The following is a 17,387-nucleotide window of genomic DNA, read 5'->3' on the forward strand; positions in this document are numbered from 1 at the left end:
GGGACTGTCACCTGAGCCCTGATGGCCATCAGAGCCACCAGCATGTACCTGCTGGAGGGTGTCTCTGGCAGGGGTCTGAGCCCGGGGCGCAGCCATGGCGCTGGCGGTGTCACAGCGGCTGATGGAATCCTGCCGCTGATCGCACACCCCCACCAGAGACGCTCCCCCGGTTCCTCGCAGTGCCGGGGAGTCAGGTGAAATCTCCCGAGTTACAGTGACGGGGGTCGCCTCCCGCGTCGCGCTGGGAACCCTCCTGGTGCTTTTTGGTTGTGTTTTTTTTGAAGTGCTGGCTATGTTTATGGCTCCAAAAATATTTCTCTTGATGCAAATGAAAATAATTAGAACTTCTGCTTCTGGGCAGGTCAGGAAGGAACGGCTGCGTGGCTGCGTGCAGGCAGCACAGCACGCGCACGGGGAGAGGCAGTCTCCGAAGCCGTACGGCCCAACCTCAGCCGGAGGCGGCTAGCTCGGGTCCACGTCCTAGCTGCAGGAAGAGCAGAGTTTCTGTGGAGCTGTTAATTTTTCAGTATGTTGGGTTCCTACCAGTGGATTTGGGTAATTTTAGCAAGGAGCAAAGAAGCGTAAATACTTTATTAAGATGACAAAGTTGAGGAAAGGGAGATCGTTGAGCAAATTCAGTCAAACCATCAGACAGCCCACAAGAATAGGAAAAGGAGTATTATTTATTTATGCCTTGTAATGCTTTCTGGTTGAATGCAAGTCTGTAAGTAGACTACCTTATAAAATTTCTAAAAAGCCAGGAGATTAATGAAGGCAGAGAATTTTGAAATATTCCCCTTTTGGGGCGCGATGCAAATGCCGCCAAGCCAGCTCCATCTAGTACCAGAGGAGCCTGCGGTCCTTGCTGGCTGCTCAGGACGCTGATTCTGTGTAGACCTTTTATCAGTGAAATGATTCATCTGTGTGCCACAAGGTAACACAATACAGCTTTCCTTTAAACCATGAAGCACAAGCAAGTTATAGGGCCGGATAATAACAGCAGGCATCACCTGCAGGCGAGCAGAGAGGCTCCAGAGCTCCCTGGCAGAGCTGAAAATACATTGGAGAGGCTCTCCAGTACGTAATTAAAATCTGTTTTGGCAATAGGGGAGGAATGCAGACTAGAGTGGGCAAAAAACAAGAGGATGGGAAAATCCAAGACAGTCAGGAATTAGGAAATGAGCAAACCATCTGGAATTAGAAGAAAACCAAAGCAAAGCTCTCTCCCAGAACGTCACCCAACCCTGCAGGTCCCTAGCTAAACTCTGCCTCTTTCTCCCCGTTATCCCAGCCCCCGGTGTCCCCAGCTGCTGCTGTGTGCTAACTGGGACGGATGACTGCCGTCCCTGCAGCTGGGCACGCGTGGAGGCGGTGGGGAGCGCCCACAGCGGGGGCGGCAGGGGTCTGCGCCCACTGCCCGGGGGTGTAAGGTGGCAGGAAGGTGAGGAGCTGGCAGGGCAGGAGCACAGCGTGCGTGTCCGCAAGGGTGAGGAGCAGCCAGGCAGCAAACAGGAGCGCAGGGAAATGCAGAGAAATATTTTAATTCAATTTTGTGTTATGTTCAGCTCAAAATAAACCAAGTAAATTGTTTCTTTCCTTTAATTACCTATTTCTCCTGGTGAATCACGCTGGCTCGTCAGCACCAGGGCACAGTCTGCAGTAGCAGGCCATCCTACAAATAATTACAGAACTTGCCAGCATACTTCCTACTGGATTAGCCCAAGGGAGCGTCTCTGGAACGGGTGTGATGGGGGTCGGAGCAGGCTGAGGGAGCGGGTGTTTTGGCAGCGGCGTTCTGATGCAATAGCCCATAGCCACAGAGGCAGAGCTGCCAGCTGGGGAAGAGGGATGAAACGTGCACGTCGGGAGTGCGGGTGCCTTTCGGCGGGGTGTGCCGTATTGTTTCGTGAGCTCCCGAGGCTGTGCCGGCTGCTCTTGGGTCTGCTCGGAGATGCTGAGAGCTGGGGCACAGCCTGCCCGGGAGCCACTGCCCCTGCTCGCGTACCCCGCTTCTCTTCAGCCGTGTGTTGGGGTGTGGGGTAACCGCTCAGGCACGGGGGATTGCAGACAGAATTGCTTGAAGCCTGCATCTTTCACGTCTCCAAAACTCATCACCGACTGTCTGTTTTACAGGGGAATTTATCAAGGCACTGTATGAATCAGATGAAAATTGTGAGGTGGATCCCAGTAAGTGTTCATCCTCGGACCTTCCTGAACATCAGAGCAACCTGAAAATGTGCTGCGAGCTGGCCTTCTGCAAAATCATCAACTCCTACTGGTCGGTATCCCGCGAGTGTCACTCCCCTCCGCACATCCCCAGCTCGCACAGAGGCAGTACAGCTGCAGGGGACGAGGGTGGCAGCAGTCCGCCTTCGGGCTGTTGGTACCTGTCCCTTAGCTGCGCTGACGGGCAGCTCTGGAGGGAGACGTGTCCACATCCCGCAGTGCAGAAGGGCGTCCTGGTGGGTCCAGGAGGAAGGGTGGGCATGGCCAGGAGGTGACAAGGCAGCTCCCACTCTGCCGGAGTTTGGAGTATCTGCTCTGGGGGTGCGACAGCCCCACTGATTCTCCGTCACGCTCGTTTGCGGTGGGTGCTGAAGGGTTCCTGGCACACAGACACGGGGAGAGGGCAGTGGAGTCAAGGAACACAAAATGCCTTTGCCAGTGTGACCAGTTCAGAGAGGGACGTGGTGCCAGCTGTATGTGAAGGTCTGGAATGAAGGGCAGAAATGCGTGTCCTGGGTCTCCTGCCCATGTGACAATTCAGCGTGGGTCAGACTGACGGACCCTGCCTGCCTTCCCAGAGCATCAGGTGAAGTTTGGAAATCCTCTGGGCTGCAGGCGGGGTCTGTGGCACTCCCGCCTGCGAGGCAGCCCCACCGGCACAGGGAGCTTGTGTTCAGGCACATGTTCTCTTGTTGCAGAGTGCTGGAGCCCGGGAGGAGATGCTGTTACTCCTGGGCTGCTGTTTGGCTCAGCATCCTGCATTCCTCTGGGTTAACCCCTCTCTCTCGCCGCGGGGCGCTCGCCGCGGCGGGGATGGGGAGCCCATTGCCTCCTTGGCCCAAGGCCTGGTATGCAGTTTGAGGCATTTCCTACTTGTTTGTTCTCAGGGTAAAGGTTCTGGCAACCAGTTGGGACAGGCCGAATATGCAAAATTGATCGGAGTAAGGTAGTCGTGTCGTGTTGTGGAGGTGGCCGTCAAGCATGGCTGTGCTCATGGTGTCACCTACTGCTCAGCCTGGGGGACAGGCAGCCGGCAGCCCGCGGGCCTGTTACAGCTGCTGCCTGCAAACATGACCTGAACGGGGGAAAAAATGGGCCTGTGACTCTTTTTACCTAGGGAAATAAAAATATTTTATTTCTGCTTTTTGCTAACATACCCAGAGACTCTTGTCCTGATCGCATGAGAGAACGATCATTTTTGTCTTCCTGCTGGATTTGCAGTCTTCCTGCTTAAAAGTCTGGGCTTAGTTTTCATTAACATGTTTAGTAGCAACACTGTTGTTGCAAAACATCAACTACGGATAATATCGGAGGAAGGAAGTCGGGGATAATAAGGATTTCTCATTTTCCTTCCTATCCCAGCTCTTGTGTTGAGGTCTGAAAACTCATTCTATGTAATGAATCTCCCAGGATACGGAGCGTGCCCTGCTGCAAGCCCGGGAAGGGAACTGCTTTTCCTGATACTGCTCAGGGAGAGGCCGAGCAGCGAGAGGCTCGCTCGGCCTTCCTTTACCTAACACGAATAAGCAAAGGGCAGATTTCTGTACAGGTATCCTATACCTTATCCTGGGCCAATTAATAACTCCCCGACTCAGGAATGGCGTTCACCTGCTCTCCCAGGAGGGATTCACTGCTTTTAGTCACCAGTGGATTTTAATTGTTTGAATTAGCATCTTCCTAAAAATACCAAAGGCAGCACTAAAAGGTCACTCTAAAAATAGGCTTGAAAAGTGACCTAAGGGAAGTGAGGAATGCACGGGCCGTTTGTTCCTCCTGCCCTGTCCTCCCAAGGAAGGCCGGAGGAGCTGAGCTGCTGCTCTGAGTGATTCCCCCTCGGTCCTTTGCGCTCAGCGGTTCTTGGGGATTAATTGGGCTGATGAGGGTTCGGGATTGGCCAAGGTATCCTGACAGCTAACAATCTTGCTTTAAATAGAGTGCCAGAGTGTGCATACTTATCTGCCGGAGAGAGTCAGAGAGAGGAAAAAGGTTTACAATAACTGAAAATTGTTATAATTATGACATAATTTGGACATCTGGAAAGTTTCAGTGTAAGCAGAAATTCAGCATGTGGAAGCTCGTTACTGGAAAGTTGGGTAATGAATTACGGGCCCGTTTGTCACATAAAGCCGGCTAACTGAATTCCATCCGCTGTTACACAATTAAACTTTTATGGTCTCCCAGCCTGCGATAGCGAGCAGTACTCATGGGCTGTACACAGCCGGTGCATACATTTTCAAGGGTTTACTTTCCAGTAACTGTACAACCTGTCCTGATCATTCAAGCCTTAAATTGCTTAAAGGATTCTCCTGTTTCTGGGCAAATACCATGAAGCAAAAGGGCTTTGTCCAATTGTGTGGATCAAGCCAAAGACAGAGGAGAATTTATCCAGCCAAAGACGTTGGCTAATGTTATTTATAAAGCACAGGGTAAAAGCTCATGAGTGTGAAAGCACGAAGCCAGCACGGAGCAGAGGCTGAACGTGATGGCGGCATTTGCCGAGCGCTTCCACGGAGTGTCACCGCCCATGTCAGAAGGTCGGAGCAAAACCTGAAAACCCGGAGCACAGCTACGTGGTCCTCCGAATGCAGCAGTGCTGCGCCGAGGGGGCTGCCCGGGGCGGGCCGTGCGCGGCGGGGTGCCCCCAGCCTGGCGTTACCGGCGGCAGCACCAGACCCGGGCGTGCGGCCGGGCAGCACGCTCTGCCGCCGGCAGATGGGTGAACTGAGGGCCGAGGGCTCTGCCCGCTCAGCGTGCACGCTGCTGGCTCCGAGAACGGCCGCAGAGCTCGGGGCCACGGCCATTTGGCTGCGGGGGACGTGCTGCTCTGATGGACCACGAACCCCGCAGGGCCTGAGTGCTGCAGCTGTGGCGAGGAGCGGTCACTTGGCCGTGAGGAAGTCCGTGTCCGTAGCCCGGGGAAGCAGAGGCCGGAGGCCGGGGAGTGCTGGCAGCAGGGCGGGCGCTCTTGTGTTCGCCCGGAGGCCTGGTGGTGCTGCCACGGGGGTTCTTCGCTCTCAGTGCTCCTCCATTTTGGAGTTTCCCACCTGTTTCTTGCTGCTGTGGGATAGTGGATGGTGTCTCTGGCCGGGCAACTCCCACAGTTTTCTCTTCTCCCCGACCCGCGCGAGGTTCAGCCGCGGGGCAGGCGGTCCCGGGGGGGGGCAGGCCAGGGAGAAGCCGGCTGACACTGCTTTGCTTCTCCCACGTAGTCCCTGCAGCAAAACCGGGAAACTGTCCTCTGAAATGGCTGTTTGTTAAGGAGATTTATGGCCTAAAATGGAGTCTGACCCCTCTTCGGTCTGCTTTTGTACCGTGCAGCTCTGTCGGTAAACAGTTCTGGTTCTCAAACAAAGACAGTGGTTGGTGGCCGGGGCGGCCCCGGGGCGGGTGGGGAGCTGTGTCCCAGGGACCCAGGGGACCCAGGGCCCGCGGTGGGACCCATTGCCAGCCCGCTCCCACGGGTGGGAGATTCCAGCTGAATAAATAACGCACGCTGGGAACAGGATAAGGTGGGAGCAGGGAGCTGGGGAGGGCCGAGCAGAAACAGGCGGCGCGTTCTGCGGCGATAAGGGCTGCTGCAGCGAGCGTCGGCCGGCCCCGGGGGAGCGCTGGTATCCGGGAAAGGCAGGCTGAGCTCCGTGCAGTTACAGGGCTGGGGTGACTCCAGTGGGGCTCCGCGTCTATGCTAGTCACAGTGGGATTTGATCCGGGTGCTTGAATAGGAGTTATTACAATTTGCACAGCCCTCCCTCCAAGCACCGGCTGTGCTGGTGACCCCGGTGCTGCTGGTGTTTCTGCCAAGGGGTCCCACGATGCTGTGTTTCTTCAGGAGACACTTTCCACCATGGTGGCCGAGCTTCCCCCCGGTTCGAAGTGGCCCGTGACACAGCCACGGCTTGCGATGAGCCGCTTTGCACGGTTTGTTTCATATCTCTGTCCTTCCACTTGTGTGGGGTTTTGGCACCCAGCACAACCAGGAGCATCTGTCTGATGAAAGCGGCTTCTCTTACAACTTTACGGAGCGGCTTTGCGTTTTCTTTTGCAGTTTGAGTCTCCTAATGGACACTCGGCAAAAGAAAAAAGGCCAAGAGCCTGTGTAGGTAGCGGTGCTGCTGTGGGTCAGCAGGGGGAGAGGGCTCTACGTCGTACAGGTCTGGGTGTCGTGTCCCGCAGCTGCCATGTACCATGTTTAGTTAAGGCCGTGTGGCAGGTTGAACACCCTGGCCTTGAACTTACCATCCCTTCATGTCTTTCTGTCATTTCAGTGTCTTCCCAAGGGAGCTCAAAGAAGTTTTTGCCTCATGGAGACAAGAATGCAGCAACCGAGGCCGCCCAGACATCAGTGAGCGACTGATCAGTGCCTCCCTATTCCTCCGGTTCCTCTGCCCGGCCATCATGTCCCCGTCCCTCTTCAGTCTCCTGCAGGAGTACCCGGATGACCGCACTGCACGCACTTTGACCCTCATTGCCAAGGTCACCCAGAACCTCGCCAACTTCGCCAAGTAAGCCGGGGCGCGGGAGCGGGACGGAGCAGGTCGGGAGAGGGGGGCGGAAACTCCGGGGGTGCAGGCAGAGCCACGGCTGCGGCACCAGGAGTCCCACGCTGGCCGCTCCGTTCCTCGAGGGAAAGGGCCTGTTTGTTTCCTGTTGGCTTTTTCCCCGACGTCTCTCTGGGACCCATTCCCCCACTGTCGGGTCAGGGAGAGCATTTAAGTTTCCAAAACAGGACATGTTTTGTGAGCAGGAAAACAGGCTGGTTTGATTGCACAGGCGAGCAGGCAGGGCGGCAGCAGGACCATCCCAGCACAGCCAGGCCCTTGGTCCCGTGAGCGCTGTGCAGGACACGGCTGGTGGCAGGGCACTGCCTGCCTCCCCTCTGCGTCCCCTCAGGCACCAGCAGGGCCAGAACCCCGACAGCAATGGTGTGCATAGCTCAGGAACTGGTCTTTCCCTCCTGGGAGCTCTGGGACCTTCCCTGCTATTAAAATGCAGTTGTCTGAACTGGGAAGGTGTGAAGAGGGAACGGGGACGCTATCAATTTCCGACTAAGCCCATTGGTTTGATGGAAACAAAGCGAGAGATTTCTGAAAACCTTTCCACTGGCTGCAGCTCTGAGCTGCTTATCCTGAGCTCTGATAACAAAATGATGAGCTTTCCGAAACATGAATGGACAGTTTCTGTCCAAAGCTTCTTAGATTTGGAAACTAGCTTAGTACACAGGCTCGCAGTCAGGAATGCGCGTACGTGCACGCAGACGCAGACGGAAGACGTGCAAGTGTGTTACACTAGATGACAGAAATTCTCTATATTCCTGACCAATCCCTAACTAAAGGGTTTTCAGATTTTCAGCACTTTGCAGGAAAGACTCTTTAACTAAGCTGACATTAGTCAAGCCCAAGCGATCAAGCCGAGCTGTGCTGTCGATGGCACACAGCCGAGCCTCTCCTCGCAGGGTCGCTGGCATTGGCAGAGCACCAACTGCCGCTGGTACGGTTGAACCACGAGGCCCTCCCTGTTGTGCTCTAAATAAGACATCTAACTGAGAGCAAAGTCTGGGCGGAGTGCTTGGAGGGCAGAAGGAGGTTGCAGGAAGCCCAAAGGGACAAACGGGCTGGCCCAGCTGTGGGTATGGCTCTCCAGGGTGATGCCCAGGGCGGTTGTGCCGGGGCAGCAGCCGCCGGCATAGCCGGGGTTATCCTCAGTGCCCGTGGAAGGGCGGGGAGAGTGCAGGATTCCTACCGCCATCATTCACTGGGCTTCAGTCAGTTGATGGTGCTTGGTATTACGATTTCTTTATTTCCAGTGACAGGTCCTATTTCTGGAGGCTGTGCCCTGACCCAGCAGTTAGATCGCTCCAGTACCAAGAGCGGCTTTGTTTCTTTAGCTTTCACCTTCATTTCTGCTGCGGAGATCCCATGCTGACGAGGACTTAGGTGGATTAGGCTGGAGTTAATTTTGGTTTCACGGTCAGTGAGGTGTACCAGGTGCCTGCTAGCAACCTGGGGATCCCAAAGGCTTTGAAGGGTTCAGATGCCAGAGGAGGGCTCTGGCGTTCTTAACCTACGTATATACCTGCCCGTTCTGGTGACTGCACTGCTGTTTACAGGACATAGCTGAAATTCGTGTTGCTGTCTTCATAGGTTTGGCAGCAAAGAGGAATACATGTCCTTTATGAATCAGTTCCTGGAACATGAATGGACTAACATGCAGAGATTTCTACTGGAGATTTCCAATCCCGAAACCATCTCAAACACAGCTGGCTTTGAAGGCTACATTGACCTGGGCCGGGAACTGTCCACTTTGCACTCGCTGCTCTGGGAAGTCATTTCTCAACTGGAGCAGGTATCTGGGGGGAATCGCAGGGGCAGGCTGTGGGGGAAGCGCAGTTGGCCAGTGCTGGGCATGCGTACCGCACCGCACACCTCCCCATGTCCAGCAGGTACCAGTCCGTTGGCTGTGTGTGTGCAGAGCACAGCTGATACTAACCCTTAGCGCCTCCCCGGCCTTTGCACGTGCTGCAGAAGTAGCTTATTCTCTTTACATCCTTCTTTGAAGCAGGCAAGTATAGCTCTCTCCCTCCTCTGCTGTTTATCATCGAGGGGTGAGCATGGAGGAGCACGTGGGATGAGAAGGCAGAGATGCTGAACACCAGGATTTTGTCTGTCCCAGCAGGTTCAAAAGGTTTCTTTTTAACTAAAAGGATTTTTGTCAAGAGACCTGGACCAGCCTTGGCTATAGCTGTCGTCTTGTGTATCAGAACTTTGTTAATCATGCTTGCTTCCTCTGCCCCACAGCAGCAAATGGTTGCTGGGACATCCCATAGCCTCAGAGGAGGGGGTAGATGATGGAGAAAATGAATGCTAATGTGATTCACTGAAGAGACTGTCCAGAAACTGGCAAAGCCCACAGTTCTCTAGGAAAAATACAAGGTGCTGGTAGTAATTCTGCTCTCTTTTCTGCCTAGGCCACTGCAACAAAACTTGGGCCTCTGCCTCGGATCCTGAGGGACGTCAACTCGGCACTCAGCAACCCGGCCTGCGTGCAGGTCTCGGTCACGGCCGATCATACTGCGTCCACGCCTAACGCCGGCAACAGCATCTCTGCGGGGCTACAGAAAATGGTGATAGAGAATGACTTATCTGGGTAAGAACTTAAAGGTGGCCTGGCCATGACCAGGGAAATACGGAATATTCATCTGCTGCCAAAACCTGAGCACCTGCAGGGACAGGCGGGGCAGGGTGTAGCGTGGAGTTGCCTGAGCCATTGACTAGGCTTTCCAGTTGCAGAACTGGTACTGGATGTAGTTCAGCTCTGAATCTAGAGAAAGCAGTGGGCGGTAGTGGAAGCACATGGCTCCATCCTGGGTCCCTTGAGAGCCAAAACTGGGGATGTGGTCTGGGAGACCAAGAACCTGGCCATTCCAGTCTCAGCTGCTGAGATGTGGCTGCAGAAGCAGAACATGCATCCTTTGAGGACTTGTTTGTGCTAAACTTTAAGTGGTGGGTATTGCCATGAAGTTCATTAGGTCCCTGAGTATGCAATATTTATAGGATTGGCTTTCTCCATCTTTGTAAGACATAGGGTATGTGCTGAATTCACTGAGATCCAAATCTGGACATTCCTCTACCAGTTGCCAAGCGGTAGAGGCCTAACAAAGAATTCCAGTCTACTCTGTCCAGTTTTTATAACAGTGGGTGTTTTTAATGATGAGCAGTGATTCACAGACACAGTCACTTGACATGCTTTTTGGCCTAATTACGTAAGGAGTTTCATTCATGGGGAAGATGACTCTGTTGCAGACCTATAATGTTTGTGTTTGTGGCAAATGAAATGGAGCCCACACAAATTGAAAGACTGTGCTAGTAATATAGTTTCTAAGTGGAAACTACATAATATTTAACAGTGTAATTAAGAATGAAAGGCAGCAATGGTGTTGGACTTGCTCTAATCAGAGCTTTCATCTCTAATGCTTCCCAGCGTGAGGTGCAATTATTTAAATGTAATGCTATGGAGGATCTCTGACAATATGCTTTCACCCAAATACTTGCTTACAATGCACCATCTTTGATCAGTGATATATTCACATTAAGCTGCGGCAAAGCTCTCTTCCTATCCCCAAGAAATCAATATTGCATGAACGGGTGTTACAGCGGGAGCAATGGGTGGATAACCTTCCGTTGCCAGGCTTTAGCTCTGCTGGTACAGCTCTCTGTCTGACCCTTGGAGGCCCAGTGGGGATCAGGCCCCCAGGGTGCTCCGTGTTGTGCAGACACTGGCCAGCGTGCCCTCAGGGGCTTGCTGCCCAGGTCCAGCACAGGGGACACGAGAGTGGCGCTGGTACAGCCAATTGGAAGCAGAAAGGGTGACACGTGCTGCCAGCGCGATGAGCAGATCCAGCCGGCGGGGCAGAGCGTGTCCGCGGTGCCTCCTGCACAGCTCTCCCCGGCATCCGCGCGCCCCTCGCTCCCCTGCCTGCGCCTCCTGCTCCTGCGGGGCTGGCCCAGGGCTTCCCTGCACCCCCGTCCTCCCCGCTCCCCGGCACTGTCCCTCCCCGCAGGCGGACCTGGCCAGGCCAGCACTGCCGCAGGGGCTGGGCTACGTCCCTGTCCCGCACAGCTGCGCCACACTGATTTCTTCTGAGTGATTTCGTTTTCCTGCTCCAGTGCAGCATTCACAACTCTTCTTTTTTGTTTTGTTTTCCTCTCCTCTTCCTTACGCACTGACTTCCCCGCAGTCTGATAGATTTCACACGGTTACCATCTCCAACCCCTGAAAACAAGGACTTGTTTTTTGTCACAAGGTCTGCTGGGGCCCAGCCCTCGCCTGCCCGAAGCTCCAGTTACTCAGAGGCCAATGAGCCCGACGTGCAGATGTCTAATGGCAGCAAGAGTTTGTCCATGGTGGACTTGCAGGACAATCGGCTCTTGGACAGTGGGGCCAACGCGCCCGGCACGGCTGACTCCCTCAATGACAGTCAGTCGTCCCTCGGGCAGTTGCAGGGCGTATGGACCACACGGACTCAGCAGAACAGCGTGACGGGCATGGCCACCGTGCGCCGGGTGGGCCAGACCCCCACCACACCGAGCGGCGAGAGCGCGCCCGGCCGGCCCCAGCTCCTGGCGCCCCTCTCCTTCCAGAACCCCGTCTACCAGATGGCCGCCGGGCTGCCGCTCTCCCCCCGCGGCCTGGGTGACTCCGGCTCCGAGTGCCACAGCTCGCTCAGCTCCCACAGCAACAGCGAGGAGCTGACGGCCAACAAGCACGGCTTCGCCGCCCCCGCCGCCAGCGAGGACTTCACCCGCCGGACGGGAGAGCTGGCCCGCCGGCAGCTCTCGCTGACGGAGAAGGGCGGCCAGCCCACCATGCCACGGCAGAACAGCGCGGGACCGCAGAGGCGGATAGACCAGCCGCCCCCGCCGCCCCCGCCTGTCACCCGGGGCCGGACGCCGCCCTCCTTGCTGAACACGGTTCAGTACCAGCGACCCTCCAGCGGCAGCATGATGTCCTCCTCGCCCGACTGGCCCGGCAGCGGGGCCCGCCTCCGGCAGCAGTCCTCCTCCTCCAAGGGCGACAGCCCTGAGATGAAGCAGCGCACGATGCACAAACAGGTGAGTCTGGGGGCTGTGCCAGCCCCGGGTGTTGAAGGGGCCAGGCAGGGGTCAGCCCGTGGGCTCGGAGAAGAAACTGGCTGGTGGGGATTGCTGCAATGGGAGGGGACGTTATCCTGGCTTTGGGTTACCCCATCAGTGCCAACCCCATGGTGGCGCTGCGTGTGGGGATGTACCCTGGCTCTTGCACCCAGCTCGGCCCGAGACGGAGGCCCTCCAGGGAAGGGGACACAGACCAGTGTTCGTTCCCTGTATTCCTCCGTCGCGTGGCATGTTGGCGTGTGACTGCCGCAAGGCGGTAGGTGGCAGAGACACGAGGGCCATGGCAGCCGTGCCTCTGTCCTGCGCTACCATCTTGTCACTGCTTTGCCTCTCCATGCCCAGGCTCTCATCCCATGCCATAGCCAACCCGCGCCATCTCCCAGACTTGGACCAGGCCCTACTCTCCTCTTGTAACTAAAAGTCTCCCTGCTGCCGCCCCGTCCTAGCAGAGCCATGGCCCTCCTGGACACTCCTGTTTGCTTGCTCTCCCAGACCCTCCTGTCAGTGCGTCTGGGGAGGTGAGCGTGGGGAGGAAGGAGCGTGCTTCCCGCCGAGAGCGAAGGTCCTGCTGTGCAGAGCTCTGCAGTGATTTGGGTCCCAGACCACCTGCTGGTCTGCACAGAAACAAATTTCACTTACCCGTGGTGCCAGAATCGAAAGCAGCAGGTCACAGACCCAGGGCCCTCTGGTTTTCCTGGCATGGATAAATTGTTTTTCTAGCGCTCATTTATTCATTCTACATTTCAGAACTAACCCTATAGAAAGTTAACACAGTAGGGCCTCTCGGTGCCTAAAGGAAGCGTTTTAAAAATAATGCCAACCCAGAGAATGTGGACAGCTGGCAAGAGCTCGCTGCGTCTCAGCCCAGACACGGTGCTAAGACACCTCTTCAGCAGCGCAGTGTTGAAGGAGCAACAGAGTTGGTGTAAATACCTCTCCGTGGCAGGGCAGCCGCAGAGGCCGTCGCCAGTGCTGCCCATTGCGGGCTGTTTTATCAGGAGCCGACCTGTTCATACGGTATTGATTCACGAGCGCTGACATTAGCAAGCATGCCGTGTAGCAGCATTTGTGTAAAGTGGATCAATACTCATTAGGTGCAGAGGGCACCGAGCTCTGCGAGCGGCAGCAGCCTGTTTGGTAGCAGAGTTTCTTGCAGAAAGAGAGAACGGTGAACTCCGGGTGACCTTCGGAAGGCCCTGGCCAAATTGTGTTTGCAGATCTTTCCTCCGCCCACTCCTATTGTCCTCTCAAAGTTTCTCTCAAGACCTGAAGTCCTCAGAATGTCTCTCCTACCCTTAATCTGCGTATTTGAGTTGTATGTTAGCAGCATCTGTGAACCATAAGGAAACTGCTTGCTAATAGTTGGTGGTATCAAATGCTGTCTGAGAGCAAAGAAATCCTGTTTGGTGGCCGTTTTAGTAGAAGTCATGAACTTCATTCCTACCAGCCAGAAGCGCTTCCTCTACCTCTGTGAGTTCATCTGCTGAACTGACTTCCAGACTGTCCCAGGCCAGAGCAGATGCCCTTTTTTACTTCTTCAGAGGCAGAAGAAAGAGGCAGAAGGACTCGTGCACAGTGGGCTGAGCTCTGTTCACTGACAGCCTTGGAGTGGTGGCCCCAGCACTGCTGAAATGAGCCTGGCTGGGCAGTGAGCAGCTGCCACAAGCGCAGTGCCCGCACCGGAGATGCGAGTCGAAGCAGAAAGCCACAAGGCGGGTGAGGTTTTATAGCAAGTGATGTTCATGAGCTGAGTCCGAAACTTCTGATTTAAAATTATGGAAGTAGAAGACCAGACTGGAAGATGGCATGGGAAAGCCCCCAACCCCAGTGAGGTGATTAAACTGGTCCCCACTCCTTCCAAGTACAGAACCTCCTGTTCTGCCACTCGCCAGTGACAGGTTTCTCTGCTGTCCAGAGGTTTGAATGAAGGAGAAAGTCCCCAACATTTCCGACTGGTTAACTTGAATTCCCTCGACCAAGTCATCCAGATCCCTCGTGCTCATCCAAGAAACTGTTTACTGCAGTTTATAATGAGCCAGGACGGAGGGGAAATAGCTGGAGATTCACTTCCTCTACCTTGTAATGTGGTTGGAAAATATTTCGGCAATGCCATTTGCAGTCCCTGCCCAGGCGGGGAGTGAAAAGCAGCAGCTCTGTCTCACTGAGCGTAGAACAGCACTGCTCCTTGAGCTCCCACAGATAGCTACATGAACAAACCGAGAGATGAACTGCTAAGATGTCGCGCATTTAGACCTCTCCAGCATCGTTAAGTGTAGTCTCAGCCAAAAAGAAACCGACCTTTTCCAAGAAGGCACCGGCATGACCAAAAGTAGCGTTTCAGTTTGCAGATCTGGTTTTATCTGTACGAAATCTCCACAGCAAGGCAAAAGACGGCTCAGTAAAAGAGGCTGAAGAGTTGAGTGAAATCTCTGCTTACGGAGTGAATATGTCACATCTGAGCCGCTCCGTTCGCCCACAGCTCTGCGCTGCTCAGGCCATGTCCTCCTGAGGTGACGGGACCTGCTCAGAAACCCGGCCTGTGCCGTTCAGCAGGACCCCGCTGCAGCGCGCCGTTGTACGTCTGTCCTGCGGGGGCGGCACAGGGAAGAACCCAGCCTGTCAAAGGCTGTTTGACCTAAAGTACCGTGAGGTGCCGACCCGGAGCTGTTCCAAACCCCAGCCCCAACCACTCCGGTAGCTCAGCCTGTTCGTTGCTGTTTGAGCAGCATGGGAGAGGGCCTGCTTGGAAGGAAATTCTCTCTCTCCAGCTTCATGACCATTTCTGTTACAGGTTTTTCTTTTGTTATGGTTGTATGTTTCATTGTAGGCCCCTTCTCCTGTGAACCCCAATGCCCTGGACCGCACTGCTGCTTGGCTTTTGAATATGAACATGCAGTTTTTAGAAGATGAAAGCATTGACCCAGATTCCAAGCACAGGGATAAGCTCAGGAATAAGGACGAGCTCAGCCAAGCAGAAAAGGTAAAACCTGATTGGATTGAAACAAGTTTCTAAATAGAGAGAGGATTTCCTTGAATGTCGTTCATCTGAGCACCCTGGGGACAAGGTGGGCTGTGTGGCACGTCCCTGCCCAGGAGAGAGGGGCGTCAGGGTGCTCTGTGCCCTGCTCAGCCTCACGAGGCACTTCTGGGGAAGGTTTGGGAGGTTTTCACACCCTCAGTGACTGGAATTACCCTCAGATGAAAGCGAGTCAGAAAAACAGGAGCCAGGAATCAAGTGCTGGTGCTGCTCCGCAGCAAACTCTGAAGGCAGCCAGTGCCCGTTACTTCCCCATTCCTATTCCCCCGGCTGCAGGGGGAGAAAGCTGAAAAAGTGAATTAAGCACACCTATAAAAGAGATGAGAGTAAGGTACCGGCAGCCTTGTGCCTCTCAACAAGGACGTGTAGCAAGAAGCAGCTTCTGTGTCAAAAGGCTGTAAACAGACCTAAAAATTAAGTCCAGATCTGGTCTCAGAGACAGCACTGGCGCCTGGGGTGACTTCACTGGTGCAGTGACACTGCCCCGAGCTCATGGCTGTGTCACACAAACCAGAGCCTGACCAGTCTGGAGCTCTGTCAGGACATCAGTTCCAGAGCAGTCAGTCGGAGCCCACCGTCCCAGAGGGGCCCTGTGCTGCTCACGCCCCCCCTTCCCGGGGGAGACTGCGGTGGGACAAGCAGGGAAGAGACCGAGTAGGCCTGGCCAGGGGTGAAGGAGGGTTAGAAATAAGGATGCAGCAGTCAAGAGCTGAGAAAATCCCATCTTTGCTGCTTCTGCCAGGTGCTTTCTCAGCAGCCTGGCTCTGCCGGGACCGCTGCAGTTGGGCACAGTTACCATTTGGGATGTTTCCTCATGGTGCTGCTCTTCTGTCACACCGGCCGTGTGCTACCGCCCGCTCCCACAGAACGGCAGACATCACCCTCCCTGAATCTCTTTCCTGTTTTTCCAGCACAGACAGGTTTCTGGTTTTGTTACAATAGCCTTCCTGTTGTTTTTCTGTGCTGTATCGTTTTGGGACTGTCACCTATCAAGTTCAGGTGAAATGCCAAGGGCAGGTATCGCAGGGACGGGGAGGTACAAGGCAACGGCTCCCGGCTGCCCCAGGGAGAGCACAGCAGAGCTTAGTGAGAGTTCGGCCCCTTTCCTACTGGCTTTCTGCTCCTCGGGTATTCCTGTAGCGACACAGGCGTGGACTGATCAGACAGCAGCTGAGACAGAAACACGTACATGTTTAGCAGACTTGGTTTGCAGAGCTACAGAAATCTGGAGTACCACCTAAGCGGAGACGCTAGCAGGCGGCAAATCAAAGAGGAGGCGTTCTCAGACCGGTGCATCATGCACTGGGTTATTGCTGCATTTAGTCATTGAAGGACTTCTAAAAGGGTTCAGTGCTCATTCGAGTCTGTAATTGAGACGCCAGTGGCAGGCTTTGCTGTTCCAGTGGAACTGGAGCCATGGGAGGCGCCGAAGGAGCACGGGCGCCGAGAGCGGTGTGCTGGCCTCCCCCAGCCCACGCCTGCCAGCTCCCGCCGGCGGGCAGATGGCCTCCAGTGTGGACGCGGTGCATGCCAAGCGTTGTCACTAATCCCCTTCCTGGCGCCCTTTCCTGTGAAACTCGGCTTTTACCGGGTGGGCACTCACAGGGGGACGTTCTCCTGCCACGCTGGCCCGAGGGGCCGCTGCCCCCCTGGGACGTGCCCGGCTGGCCCTCTCCTGGGCAGAGAGGGGCTCGCCGGCGCGGGCCCTGCTCAAGGTACCCGAGGGTGGGATTACCAACTCTGAGGGTACTGCAGCAAACCGGTCCCTGTCCCGAGCTCAGAGGGAGCCCCCACCCCCGGAGCCTGCCGTCTCATTCCCATGCAGCATCTTTTCTTACTTTGCTGTCACATCAGTCACTGACATTAAAGACCGCCATTAGCATAATCTCTCTCCCCATTACTGTAAGACGTGAATGGTAACCGAGAATGAGACAAGTGTTCTAGAGACAGGAGCGACTCCTTCGGTCTCTGAGGCCTCTCCTGCTATCATTTGAGCTCACTTACGCTGCTCCTATTTTAAGGCTAGGGTAGGTATTTAATCTTTCCTGTTCAAGCAACTCCCTTCTGTCTGACTTCAGTGCTTCTGTGTAACTCTATGGGCGTCTGTGTTCCCTCATCGCTCCAGGTTACGTGTGCAAACTGTGTTGTTTCGGTGCCGCAGTAAAAGCTTTGCTAAAGGAAAAACAGAGTGATCGGCTGTGCCCGACCCTGCCCAGGCAGAAGGAGCTCAGGGGTCCTGCCCGTCTCCTCGCCACGGCTCGAATACTTTGGCAATTCGGGAGGACCATCAGCATCATAAATTTTCTATCCCTGGGAGTTACAGTTACTTCTGCTGTCAGCCGGTCAGTTAAGGCAGTGCTGTTAGGAAAGCACCGTGGATTTCCGTGGGCCGGGGGTCCGGCTGAGCGGGGCGCAGGGGGGTCGGGCTGAGCGGGGCGCGGGCAGCAGCCCGGCTGCCTTCCCCTCTCACCAAG

General features: G+C 55.2%; 1 protein-coding gene across 1 annotated transcript in view; it reads left to right on the forward strand.

The window, feature by feature from the left end:
- DAB2IP (DAB2 interacting protein) overlaps positions 1–17,387 on the forward strand; it is a 56,985-nt gene that overhangs the window by 30,186 nt on the left and 9,412 nt on the right. The window contains exons 6-11 of the mRNA XM_082492459.1: positions 2,134–2,278; positions 6,492–6,728; positions 8,367–8,568; positions 9,191–9,369; positions 10,961–11,834; positions 14,704–14,856. Coding sequence (XP_082348585.1) covers positions 2,134–2,278; positions 6,492–6,728; positions 8,367–8,568; positions 9,191–9,369; positions 10,961–11,834; positions 14,704–14,856 — 1,790 coding nt within the window. The remainder of the gene's footprint in view (positions 1–2,133; positions 2,279–6,491; positions 6,729–8,366; positions 8,569–9,190; positions 9,370–10,960; positions 11,835–14,703; positions 14,857–17,387) is intronic.

This window comes from Vanellus vanellus (assembly GCF_965231255.1).
Source record: "Vanellus vanellus genome assembly, chromosome: 18".
NCBI lineage: Eukaryota > Metazoa > Chordata > Aves > Charadriiformes > Charadriidae > Vanellus > Vanellus vanellus.